We start from the raw sequence: 13,899 nt of genomic DNA, 5'->3' as shown, positions 1-13,899 counted from the left end.
AATGGGAACAACAAAGCCCTGCACGAAAGCCTGCGTGAAGCTTTCCTTCCGTGTTGTCCTAACGCTGCACGGAGCCGCGCTCCGGAGCACTTCCAACAGTTGTTTGTTACGGCAGTTTGAGAGGAGAAGGAACCTCCCAGGTTCTTTCCCAGGCAGCAACGAGACTGTATTACGAATGTTTCAGCATATAAAAACAGACTACAAGCGAATGGTTCGAGCTCCAGCAATGTTTGCAGCTGATAATGCTAATGCTAAACTTGTGGGACACCGCTCTAAGTACACTCGAGCAAAACGAGGAGGAATATTTGCTTCCAGCTAATTGCAGAGCCCGTACGTTGTGCAAGGAAACAAAGAGCGTTCTAAATAAATTACCACTTGATCTTGAAGGTTGTGCAACAAAACTTCTCAGTTGCCTTCTCTCATCATCAAAAGAATTCGGGATTACAGGGGAGATTTCATGTTTTTGGCTCTGGAAAGGCAGAGGCGTGCCCCAACAAGCCGTGGGTCTGAGTGCCTCTGCCATCTGCAGCGCTCTGCTGGCGGTTCCCAGCTGGGAGCTGTTCCCTGCTGTGCAAGGTGGGGGTGCGGGGCGGGCAGTGCGCTGGGACGTGGGGAGCACGGCCTCACCCCAACCCAGGACAGCAGCCCTGAGCTGAAGTAGCAGGTGGGATGGCTCCGCTCAAGCTGACATCCACCACTGCACACCACCGTGGTGATTAATTACTCCTGTGCTACCAACCTTGGAATTCAAGCGTTTATCATTTGCAGCCTCGTTTATCATTTCAGAACTGCTGCCCCGTGTGCCGCCGCCACTGCTGTGCGGTGCAGTCCAGGCTGTGCTCACACCCCGTGCTGCCCCATGCTCAGCTCTGCTCAGCTCCTCACTGCGGCCCTGCTGCTCGTCCTCTTCATGAGACCTGAGGAAAAATAATGGTTTGATCTCCTGTGTGCGAAAGGCTGCGACATCTGCTCTTTGAAGGAGAAGTTGGACAGAAGTAAATGAGTTGGGCTCGTAACGAAAAGGGCCCCATGCTGCGGCACAGTGGGGTGCCTGACTGTAGGGCTTCTGTGGGCAACACGAGCCAATCACCTCATCCTCCTGAACTCTGGAGCTTGGGGGAACAAGCACGCCTGTCACTGAATTTGGACTGTGTGCGTGAGGAGCTGTGCCCTTGTCTCCTTGCACTGCGCAGTGCCTGCTCCCAGCTGCAGAGCTGCAGCACCGGACAGACGTCTCCTTGGCAGGGGCAGGACAGACAGAATCTGCCATGCTGAGCCTAGGCACCTCCGCTCAGGCTCATGCCCGCTCTTGCATCACCACGAGGTTGTATTTTACAGGCAACTATAAAGGGCACAGAGGGTATCAATTATGGTTTTCAAACAACTGATCTACAAAAAGCCAAGTTATTTCAAGAAGGATAAATGCAGCTGAGACCATCACATATAATTCACATCTGCCCACAGCATTCCTGCCCTGATGGCAGCTCCAGCTCCTGTCCTGCCCCAGATGTGACTCAGGGGACAGCAGGCTTTGCATTATAGTGCTGCTGCTCCCCCAGCGTGGGCTGCAGGGACCCTCAGGCAGCAGGGCAGCAGGATGGCACACAGCAGCACCCCAGAGCATGGGGGAGCGATGTCCCAGTGATGCTGCAGGCACGCACCCACCCAGTGCTGCTCCTGCCTGGATTTAGCTGACATGACATAAATTCATTAACACTCCGGTGCTCGGTTTCTGTGATGAGTGTATGACAGCCTCAGCACTCCCTCCTCACCCCAGTGCTATTTAAATGCTCTCCCTATTATTATTCGATAACGCATCCTATTACATATAGCTTTTGAGGGAAGAGGAAGATCAAACACTGTGCATTTTTTATCACCTTTGTTCTTTGCTGGAAAAACTTCACCGCAGTGATGACTGGCAGAAGAAATTCAGCGGCATCTGCTGAAAAATGTTTGCAGATTACAAGTGAATGTCTCAAGACAGCCTGTACCATTGCACTTGGTTTACTGTGCTGACTCCTGGCATTCCCTGCTTTGCAGTGCCTGCTGCTCTGAAAGCACGCAGCAGCAATGTGTTGGGGTGGGCACAGCGTGCCAGCCCCCATTGGATGGTTTCCCATTCGTGTTTCCTTCTAGGCCAGCTCTGCTGGGGAGCATCCCCACCTGCAGGTGCATTCCCCTGGGCTGTGGGGCTCCTTCCCAGCACAGCTGCCAGGCTCTGCCCTAAGGGCACAGCACCAGCACTTCTCCTCACTGTACTGCAGCCACCTCCCCGTTCCCGGTGAGCACTCCCCAGTGTCTCTCCTGGGACACTGTGAAACACCACTGGTTCTCCCGGATCACACTGTCCCTGTGTGAGCAAAGCTGCTTTAACCCCCACGGTGCAGTGCACCCTGAGGGTCCCTGCCCATGGCTGTCACTGTCCTGAGTGCCCTGAGCACTCAGGAACTGTGCTGGATGCCCCAGAAATCAGCATCCACTGGTCCAGAGGTGAGGGGCTCCATCCCGTGTGCCCTTGTGTTTTTTCCCTACTGCTGCTGGTGTTGGTAAGTGCTCTGAATAAAACTGCTCAGCATGTACTGGGAGATGTACGTCTTTGCCATGTTCCTGACCAGCCCTACTGGAGGGATATGTACCCAAGAAGGCCCTGAGCCTTTCCATATCTGCAAAACACATTAGAGAAAGCACTCTGCAGGAGATAAAGGGAGATCCTCCATGCAGTACCCCCATGAGCATGGCCCTGTGTGCTGCCTTGCTTTAGGACTGTCACCATCAGGGCGACAAGTCGCAGCTGTAGGATGGCCGAGCACCTCTCATGTCAGGCACAAACCCGCCAGAGTGCACTGTGTCCTGGCACCTCTGAACTCCGCTTTGTCTCAGTTTTCCTTTTATTATTTTTGCTGCCCAACAAGCAAAGTGCCTCAATTAACTCTGCAGTTTTAGGTATAATGAAGCTAATTCCCGTGAAATATCTCCATGATGTAATTTGCTCAAAGTGCTTCCCCCATTAGCAGCTGCTTGGCAAATAAATACGTTCCAGAGCAAGCAAATTTCACAAAGCCAACCCTGACAGCATTGAAATGAATAACAGGACCAGGCAGCAATTTGTCAGCAGTTAGTAATTAAGCCCCGATGGTAGGAGATGGAGCTGCTATAACCTGGCTGAAATATCCCCAAGCCAGGTGCCCCTCTGAGGCTCTGCAAAGTGTTAAGGGAAACCTCACAAAGCAGTACAGAAACCTGGGAAAGACCAGTGTGAAAAAGAAATCTTACTGCCCTGGACACCTCCTTCCTCCCTCTTTCTGCTCCCTCTCGGGGCAGAGTTAAGGTTACCCACTGCTCCTGAAGGTGGAGGGGTGGGTAAGAACCCCGCTCGCTGTGCTGCAGCGGGCAATGCTGAGGAGGGAGAAATAATAGGTTGGCTTTTTTGTTTTGCAAAGTCTGAAACTACATCTTAAGGTTGAAGCCTGTTGTTATGTTTTGTGTTATTCCTGGCACGCTGACCGAAGTGCACTCGGTATGAACAGCAAAGAGCAGAGAAGTAAATATCGCATCCTCTGGGAGCAGTGAGCAGGGGAGGGCTTTTATATTGCTTAATGGATCACCCCCAGCGCCTGTTTGGGTTAGGCTTACAGTAATTGCTCCCTAGGTGAGTTTATACCAACAACTGATCATTTCAAATGGGAAAGAAGTACAAATGAGTAAGAGAATAAACACTGACAGTGTTACGAAACGCAGAAGAGGCGAGCAGCAATCCCAGGCAGCTCGAGCACAGCTCTCAAAGCAAAGCCGACCGGGCAGCAGGGGATACTGTTAGCTCTGCACACAGTTCCTCATGCATGTGGAACAACACCGAGCACAGGCAGCACATATGTGCCACACACACATATACACACATGCACATGCCAGCTCAGGGACCATCCCTCGGGCATGCAGACCCAGGATAGGTGGGTTCCAGCCTGGAAAGCTTTCTCACACACATGGCTGCAGCAGTGCCACACTGGCACCACCATCCCTGCTGGCACCCGCCGCTCTCACACACGCATGCTGGGATAAGCACAGTGCCTGAGCAGGGTGCAATTTATTGCACCACTCACTCAGAACAGACTGGTGATTAAGCACGGTGATAAGCTGCACAGGGCACTGTTTTCATCTGCCCAACTGATATATGTCAGCTACTTATTAATCAGGATAAAAAGAACACAAAACCTCCTATGGCACAGGACTTCAGTTGTGCCACAGAAAAACAGCAAAATGTGTTTTATGTTTGCAGCTTTATTATAGTACAAAAGGTTAAAGGCAAAGCTAGAAAAATGAACCAATTTGTACACGCTTGCTGAATGCTTTTAAGACAAGATACAGCAATAAAGCTTTTATTGCTAAGAAGAACAAGTGGAAGGCTTTAATGTTCATCTAACATTCAATTTTTGTTCATAAGTAACACAAATTTAAAGCAGCTTTTCAGTCGTTAAAGCCTTCTTGCCTTTCTGGAATGCTGAAAAGAAAGATGACCTGAGGACAGTGTCTGCTCTCGAGACAGAGCAGACTGATGCTCTGCGTAAGTTGCAGAAATGGGTCACCAAGGAATGTCTGAACAAAACCCGACTGCCTGGCTCTAAAATCCAGCTAACAACACAGTGCTGCACAGCACCACGGAGCCAGCACCCCCTGCAAGGTGCCAAGGCAAAGTCACTGGAAGGCCTGCAGCTGTCCCTGTGCTCGGAGGCTGCGGTGCAGACAGGAACCGTGCTCTTGTCCCAGGCTGAGCCATGGAGCTGAGCCCAGGCACCTTGTATGTCCTGTGCCAGCTACCAGACTGCACCTTCTTCTGGATGGGTGGGACTACAGGTAGTGGGAAACCAAACGCTTTGGAATTGCCAGGGATCAGAGCCTAACAGACTGGGCTGGCCATGATTCAGGAGGGACCACCGTGCAGCCCCTGCAGCCTGCACAGCCTTGCAGGGATCGCTGCAGTCAGAGCTGCTCCCAGGGGGACAGGTGCCCTAGTCCTCAGGGATAGGAGTGTTGCAGTTCCCATGGTAAATTTTGACCTCACCCTCGCACCGAAAGTACTGCTCAAACACATCGCTGTATCCGTGGTCCTTCCACCACGTGCAAAGCTGGCGGTTCCACGTGCAGTCGAGCACATGGAACAGTTCTGGATGCTCCATCCCCACCATGGTGAAGAAATCCTGGTCCCCAAGGTGACCCTTGAAGTGGTACTTCTCCGTGAGCTTCTGCACCATGGCGGGCTCCAGCAGCTGGTTGTACAGCTTGGAGTGCCTCATGGCTTCCAGGTTGAGGAGCAGCACGCCGCTGTTGAAGCCGGGCTGCCCGTCAGGAGGGGGCTCCCCCACCCTGGTCTGGGGGTTCTCGCGGCGGTACTGCCAGAACGTGTGCCTGGGGACAGAGGGGAGACAAGAGCAGGGTCAGTGAACACAGCTGAAGTGCAGCCACCACCAAAAGTGTAGGCAGGCTGGAAATGAGCCCCCACGCCCGCCAGCCTGCTGCCTCGTGGCTGCTGCTCTCTGCCTCCCTGCACGGGATACTGTCCAGACCTCAAATCGTTCACCCTGCTCTCACCTAAAGCCTCTTCTGTGTGCATCAGCATCTTATGGTGAGCGAATTGGACACGGGATTGTGTGGCTGCTCACATGGCTGTGCATGGAAAGGAAATCATATCCCTCATTCTTAGGCCAAATGACCACGTGTGCCCACTGCTGTGCCAGGTCCCACAGCCCCTCCTGGGCCACAGCCCTCCGTGACTTACACCACAAATGCGTGGCAAGGGAGGTGATCCCTGGTCCCAGCGTCCTGTTGCAACACAAGGTGTTGAAGCGAGCTGCACAAAGTAGGTCAGTTCTGTCTGCAGGACAGTCTCAGGTGCTGGCATGCAAGCTTCAAATCTTACCAGCGTTTTTTGTTTCTCTTCAGAGCACTGGTAAAAACATTGAACAGAAGTGGGCTGAGTACAATAAAAAGAAGACAACGGTGTCAGGAGAGCTGCCCTCGCTCATTTCACCTGCTTCCCAACAAGCTGGTAATGCCCCACATTACCACACACGTGCTCCACAACTGTCACAGCAGCGCTGGACCCTCTGCGTCTCTCACTGGCGAGACCAGCAGATGGGAAACGTCGGGGACAGAGCTGAACCTGACACTGAGCCAAGGGTTTTTGGTGTCTGATAAATATGCATACAGTGGTGCGTTTTCCATGTTATCTGGTCTTAGATATTGAGGTTCAGCCTTTTGCAGACAGTCGTCCTTATCTCTGCCACCCATCAGCAGTGGATGAGCACGCTGGGGCCGCTGCTGCACAGGGAGGTGAGGAAGGGGAGGGCCTCGCTTTGCCCTGGCACTCACTGTCTCACCACAGCGTCAGCCACAGCCCCTCTACGTGAGCCCCACGCGCAGAGCAGGAACCGCTCTGCACCGCTTCACACGGCAAGGAGCCACTAAACGTCCCCTCAGCTCCGGCAGGAACCGCAGGATGAGAGCTCCCAGCGGAACGAGCTCAGCCCCTTCTTGTTCCTGCCAAAAACGGCCTCGGAGGCCCAAGTTAACTCTGTTCCCATGGAGACCTTCAAAGCAGCATCCCCCGAGCAGCAGCCTCGTCCTTCCCAGCAGCCCCACGAGCGGCCCAGCCCAACTCCCGCGCTTCCTGCGGGGACATTGTTTGTGCCAGATACAATGCAGGGCTTTGCGAGCAGCAGTATCGCAGGCTCTGCTCAAACAAAGGCTCTGCTCAGGACAAACACGGAGTGAACCCCAGCTGCAGTGCTGCAGGGACAGCCAGCTCGGCCCAGCCCGGCCCATGTGCCAGCACAGCCACGATGAGCCGCGGCTGGGGCAGCACTGAGCTTCAGGAGAGCAGCGGCTGAGACAGGAGAGAGCCCAGGGCCCGCAGGGTCCCCTTCCAGCACTGTGGATGCTCCCTGGCACGTAGCATGGCTCTGGGACACTCAAATGCTGCCCACGTGCCCAGCCTCGCTGCTGGAGCAGCACAGCAGCACACAGCAGCAAGGCACGCACCTCTGCTCCATAACGGCCTAACACTAACTGCAGTTGGTGTGATCTTGGCACCACTGTTATTATTTGATTCCAGGGAAGCTCCAGATCAAAACTGGGCCTGGGTTTGTGGCCATGCAATAAGGTTTGAAATAAACCCCACCAAGCCATAGAAATATTTCTTCTTTTTCTTCCAAATGAGACGGCAACGTTTTGTTAGCTAAATGAGTGGTGGCTTCAGTGTCTGCAGCCCTAGGAAGGCTCAGATGCAGCAGCTCTGGCAGGCATGATCTCCCCTAGCTAATTTCCAGCTGCCACAGAGAACAGAGTGCTGCAAGTTTGGGAACACACAGAATTAATTCTAGAGGGTGATTCAATTGGGAAAAAATTAGACTACCTCAGTAAGCAGCACAAATATGTCTCTGGCTCCTTCCATAGCCCTGGGGCAGCGAGCACACCCCACCATACACGAGCTGTTCCCACTTGCAGGGATTGAACCCATCCCATGCTGTTACCCAAGCAGCTTCTGCTGGGGTTGAATCCGCCCCACAAATCACTCCCATTCAGAAGGAAGGTCTGCTGGCCACAAGCAGCATCTTCTGCTAAAAGCCAGGCAGCTCTTCTCTCACTCCAGCCTTAACACCTTGGGCAAAGCTACACCAGGTTTTTGCACCTTGCTGTGAAGCTGTCAGGGAGAAACACTGCTGAGGATACAAAGAATACATGAAGCATGCCTGACAGCTCTCTGAATTTGTCAGGCGCTGACCAAAGCCTCCATACACTGACACAGAAAACAAGAATTTGATGGTATGCAGTTGGATTTAGTACCCAAAGGTTTAACATGCATCAGTGCTTGGAAGCTGAACTAATTCAGCCGTAAGAAGATACAAGGAAATTAGCCTGGAACAGCTTAAGAGTCCTGGTTGGTATTCCTGCACCAGAAAAATTTGAATCAAAACTTTTCTTGTACTGAGCTGTGCTCAGCTCTGATGCTCAGGGAACCCCAGGGCTGTGCAGAGAGCAGACAAGGAAACACCCTCTGGCCTTTCCCCGGATGCCCAGAGTCTGCAGCCCTGTGCAGGGCTCACCATGGGGGGCTGGGAGGCAGCAGTGAGCAGGTGAGTGATCCCGATGAAAAAAGTGGTTCTATTAATGGTGTCAGCCACAGAGTTTTTACTTCCTGAGAAATAAAGGCAAGAGAACCAGAACTGTAACGTGCCACTCCTTCCTTACCAACTTCCATTCAGATGCTTCAGATTGGGAACTCTGAAATTTCTCATTTCATTCAGGGTGTTTATACCATTTCCTTTCATCTGGTTCAGGATGGAATGGGTTTTTGAAAGTGCCAATTTCCCCTAAAAGGAAGGCTCAGCAGAGCACTTGCTGTGGGCTCACTGCCTCAGTGGGAGAGCACAGGCAGCATCTAGATCTCAAGGGGAGAGAAGGGGTACAAGGGCTCTGGCAGTGCAGAGAGCAGCTCTGTCCAGGGAACAGGCACCAGGCCACTACAAAGATGACTCGTGGGTACTCCTGGGAAAAGGACGCACGATTTCTAGATGTGGCATTAGAGGGAAGCTCCATGTGCAAAGCTGCTGGGATGTAGGCTGGAGTGGTGCGCATACATCTGAGCACAGCTGTGCAGTCCCAGGCTCTGAGCAGAGCCTGGCTCAAGCCCATCTCTGCATATTCTGCTCTCTCTCCTTATCCCCACTAATGCCATGAAAGTAATCATCATTCTCAAAACCCAATGAAAGTGACTGGCAGAGTGCAGTGCAGAGCCTGAGAGGGAGTTGCCTTTCCAGCTCCAGAGCAGTGGAACGGATCATTTGCTGCACATTCTTCATTCCAAAAACACACACTGGCCAAGCTGTTGTCAGGCTGTCTACAACAGGACAAAATTACATCCCCTGCAAGTCACTGGCTACAACAGAGAAAAGGAGAGAGCTGTGGCCCCCAGCATCAGCCTGCTGCAAGCTGCAGCTTCCCAGCCCAGTGCAGGAGAGCAGATCTGTATCAAATGACCCCGGTCTGAGCAAATCCCCAGCGGATTACCCTGTGATGGCTAATCCAGGTAACAACGCAGGGAGAGGAGACACACAAACAAGCAGCAATTGTTCCAGTGCTTCCTCCCAGCCCCAGCCAGGCTGACACAAAAGCTATGCTCTGCCTCACAGCACACGGGCAGCACGGCACGATGGGATGGGGAAACTATAACCTTCCTTTAAGCACCAGGTCCTGGACTGCAGCATCCACCCCCAGCTCCTGCATGCGGCAGCCTGCACACAGGCCAGGGCATCCCTGTGGGCATGGGACTCAGGAGTGCCTATGCTGTGTAATGAGCCCTGGTGAGAAAAGGGTTGCCTTCTGCTGTCCCCAGCAGGCACTGCTGGCTGCTACAACCTGTCCCCTGCCAGCGTTGGGGACCACCTGCGATTTTCCTTCTTCACGCTGTACTCTGTATAACATTCCCTGTGGGAAATGAGTCTGCAGGTCCATTTCAATGGGGAAAGCACACATGGAAACATCTCAGTGCTTCTGGAAAAAATGCGTTAGCAGGTGCTCGGCAACAATGGGACAAGCTGTGTAAAACACAAAGTTCCCCTAACACACAGGAAAGACATCACGAGGCCCACGTGGCAGGACAGTACCTGCCCAGGGCAGGGCTGGGCACTGCAGCAGGATGGATGGTGTGCGAGGGATGGGACTCACAGGGCTGCTCAGTGGGAAGACCCCAATCCAGAACAAGGCCAAGGAAGAGCTGGCGCCATCGGTACGAGGCTACCAGCGGTGCCGGTGCTGGGGCTCCACGTGCCCACTCAGCTGCAGCACTGCTGGCTTTGGTGGTTTGTTGCTTGTGCCCCCAGCACAGCAGCCTCCAGTTGAGGCAGGAAGGTAGCCCAGAGACCCCAGCCACCACGGGGATGAAAAGCAGCAGGAAACTGCTTGCTGGAGGAGGGGAGAAAGGAAGAGAAAGCATTTCAGGGTTTGTTAACCACTGGGCTGACCGTGGCCCCTCCAGAAGGGAGGGGAAAAATCCTTCCCAAACGTGACCCTGTGTCTCTGACACTGACACAGTGTGGGGCTTCAGCTGCCAGCATCCATCTGCAGCCCAATGCCCTGGGCTGTGTGAAGGGGCCATGCTTTGAGGCGTTTTTTATAAACAGAGCCTGCATGTGCGAGGAAACATCTGGAGAGCAACACTTCCAAGCATTCAAACACGGGGCCCAGATAAAAAACACTTCCACCAGGACTTCCCCTGCTGGCCCAGCACACGCTTCTGCAGCCTGGCCCCCTGCACAGACAACCTCCCTGGTCACCAGCCCTGACAAGGCAGCCTTCAAAGCAAGGTCACAAAGCAGGAGGCTCTGCCATGAAGCCAAGGCATGGCCCAGCCTGAGTGCCCAAGGTACTGTCTCCTTTGGTTATGGGCCTGCTATGAAGTGATGGACTAAAGGCTTCCTGACCAAACGTGGGGAGGTTTCATCTGCAGCAAGCACGGCTGCAGCAGCCACCCACAGTGTGGATCCCACATCCCCAGGACAGCAGCATTGCAAGAAAGCTGGCGCAGGATCAGCAGAGCCACAGGGAATTGTGGAGCAGATCGTGCCCTCAGGGGCCCTGCACCGTGCCGATTCACACAGCCCACAAACACTGCCTGTGTACCTGTACCCACGGGAGATGCTCGCAGAGCTGCAGCCATGCCACACTGGCTAAAATAACAAGTGTGAGATCTTGCTACTTCTAACCATGTAAACACTGCAGGAGTAAGAGGTCAAACCTTTCTAAAGGAGCCCCAGTTTCTGTGATTTCAGCCGCAACCTGAGTAATACTGTGCAAACAGCCAGCCCTCTGAACACTATTTGTTCCTGAGCAGACAGATGTGCCTTTAACCCATCACTACTTCTACACAGAACTGCCATCTCCATTCTGGTAGGTGGTGCTGCTGTTCCTTACCGCCAATCACAGGCAGCTTTCCCAAATCACGCTCAGCAAGAAGTGAGAGTGGCCAAGAAACCTCTCTGTGACCTCCTCCTCCTTTTGCTGCACTGGAGCAGCCCCACAGCCCCTCCTGCACCAAAGATGCTCCCTTTCCCTTCAGGCACTGCCAGGCCTGGCCAGCACAAGCAGTCCTGCTGGAGAAGGTTTTGTAACAAAGTGTCCTTTGTTGCTAATTGCTGATTTCCCATGTGCAAACGCTAAACCCTTTAAGGAGCTGAGGAGACAGGTTCAGTACCAGCCTGGTCCAGAGCGCCTTAGCTAAAGCTGAGCAGCTTGTGTAACCAGGAAATCCCAGCTTCACTGCCACGGAGCACGGCTCATGCAGAGATGTGCCACAGGTCCAGCACTCAGCCTGGGTTTTCCCAGCCCTCCATCCAGTCCACGCGTCTCCATCACCAGTCCTCACCTGCAAACAATGACAAAGCGATGGATTGAGTCCCTCAATGAGACTCCAGTAATTCCCTGATAAATCTCCCATGCAGAGCACAAATGATGTCTGTACAACAGCAGCCTCTATCAGAATGCAGTCGGCATGCTGAGCGTGTACAAGGCTGTATGTGGAGCAGGAAATCAATGCTGGGTGATTACACTCCTGTGTGGACTTAGCAGGCTGAAAATGGCCTTGCTTAAATGGATGATTAGTAACAACTTGTGAACATGGGTCATTATTTGGTGATTAATAGAAGCAAGTGCAATACTTCTTGCTACCAACATGCGAAGCACACAGTGCCCTGCTTGGGGTGCTGTCGGCCAGAAACAGCCCACTGTGGCCTGCCTGCACAGAGGGGGGTTACATCTGAGCCCCAGACAACAGTAAGCACTGGGGACCCTCGAAAGGACACTGCCTGGAGCTGTCCCTGTGCACAACTCCAGAAACATCTCAGATATGCAGCAGAGCCTCTCAATTTCCTGCTGTTTGTTTGTTTGTTCCTCTATCAAAGGGCTTCAGTTCCTTGGAAATTCCTTCTCCACCAAGCACTGGTGAGGAGCCTGTGGAAGAGGCCTGGCACCAGGCCCTGGCAGCAGGAGCAGTCACAATCTGCTTCACCATCTGCTGAGATCCTGCAGGCATCACGGCCCCGCAGCACTGCAAAGCTTTTCTTGGGGTGCACTGAGCCACCAGTACCTGTACCATGCAAATCTGCTCTGCTACACTCCACAATGGAAAGAAATACCTGTGCTCGCAGCAAACAACAGAGCTGCCCTCAGCCAAGTCACCTTGGAACTCCAAACAGTGCCTTGCTCCCTTCCAAGTCCCCAGCACAGGGCTGAGCTGCACACAAGAACCCCACTCATGACACTTGGTAACCAGGAGATACCCATGGCAAAAACAGGCAGGCTGGAGGTGTCTCTCTGCTGGATGGTGACAGCCACTGTACCTAAAAAGAAGGGTTTGGAGGCTGAAGGAGCTGCAGGAACACTGGGAATACGTCAGAGACAATTTCTGAAGGTCCGATGGCAAGTGCAGGAAGCTTCTGCAGCAGCACACTGCATCCCCAGAAGAAGCGAGCTGCTCCCACCCTGGCCAAGAAAGTACAGGCCATGACTGCATCTCCTGCTGAGGGAGTGTCCCTTCCTTGCCCCTCGCTCAGCCAAGTGCTCCTGCAGGTGGGCGCTTTCATGGGGAGAGATGCCAGCGGTGTGACACTGATCTATAGGCAATGAACCTGAGACATTCAGGAATGGAAACTGAGAAACTCAGGAACTGAAGACCAGTACCAGGTAAAGTAAACACCGTGTGCTCACCTGACACCTTCTGGTCCTGGGTGTGATGACCAACAAAAACCAGCAAACCGCAGCAAAGTTCTGAGCCAGGGAAGAATGAGAAGCACGGCCCCAACCATGGAGAATCCCAGCTGCCTTACCCCCCCACACAGGTAGTGTGGTTGTTGGAAAAAGGGTCTGCAATGGTCAGCATCTCAAACAGGACTATAATAGTGCTAATGTTAATAGCATTCATGCTAATCGATGCACATCTGCGGTTGTTAGATCTTGATTAATTCATCTGTTGTTTTTAAGTGACACTGCAAGTTCAGTTGGCAATTGGAGTAAGTGAAACAGGTTCTACATATTCAAGATGAGCACAGATGTATGCAATGAAAATGTTTACCCTCTTGGATTTCAGATACCAGAAAGTAATGCTGAATTCCTTAAATCAGTTCTGTTGCCAATTCCTTGCAGGTTCTGCTTGTTCCGTAATTTTGGCTTTTTCTTGGTAGCGACTGCCAAAGAATTCCTAGAATCTTTTCCCCCTCACATCAAGCAGCAGCACTCGCTACAAATCAATTCAATCCTCTAAATGGCTTAAAACCCAAAGTGCAACAGGTTCTTGGCTCTGACTCCCAGCTGTGAGCAGGCTGCCGGCAGCACAGGCGTCACTGTGCCTGGCAGGACACAGAAAGGCAAACTGCAGCATTCTCCAATGGGACTGAGAAAGGCAGAGCTCCCTGCTCCCCAGGGGAAAAGCTTCTGGAAAAGAGCAAAGCCTCCAGCTCAGGGCAGCCTGCCTGTACGAGGGGCCCATGGAGCCTTCAGAGAAAGCAGGCAGGAGAAGCTGCCTTCTAGAGATGGTTATTCCCTTGCGTAGAAAGCTTGATCCCAAGCAGTCCTCCTGCACTCTGCTACAACTCCTCACTGGCTTTACTTGGTGACTGCTTTTATGCAGCTGTGAAGCCCTAAATATCACAAACACCACAACCACTCTAATTGACACGCAGGGAATTCAGCAGCTCCACCTTGCTGGCAGCTGTCAACTCTGCTTTTTCTTTTCAAATGCAGAGAGAGGGTACAGGATGTACTGTCTCAGCACAGACATCTATCAGCCCAGTTTGGCTGCAGGATCAGCACTGGCCTGTTCACAGCCCAGGCTAACTCTCTTTCTTCTCTAAACAT

General features: G+C 52.8%; 1 protein-coding gene across 1 annotated transcript in view; it reads right to left on the bottom strand.

Annotated features, from left to right (window-relative positions):
• Nucleotides 1-4,255: 4,255 nt before the first annotated feature.
• The window catches only part of XXYLT1 (xyloside xylosyltransferase 1), a 33,336-nt gene continuing 23,692 nt past the window's right edge, over nt 4,256-13,899 (bottom strand). Inside the window, exon 4 of the mRNA XM_065748109.1 lies at nt 4,256-5,400. Within this exon, the coding sequence (XP_065604181.1) occupies nt 5,004-5,400 (397 nt within the window). The 3' untranslated portion in view covers nt 4,256-5,003. The remainder of the gene's footprint in view (nt 5,401-13,899) is intronic.

This window comes from Cyrtonyx montezumae, unplaced genomic scaffold (assembly GCF_038088225.1).
Source record: "Cyrtonyx montezumae isolate F1298 unplaced genomic scaffold, pur_monq_1.0 scaffold_5, whole genome shotgun sequence".
Taxonomy (NCBI): Eukaryota; Metazoa; Chordata; class Aves; order Galliformes; family Odontophoridae; genus Cyrtonyx; species Cyrtonyx montezumae.
This window is presented reverse-complemented; position numbering and strand designations above follow the sequence as displayed.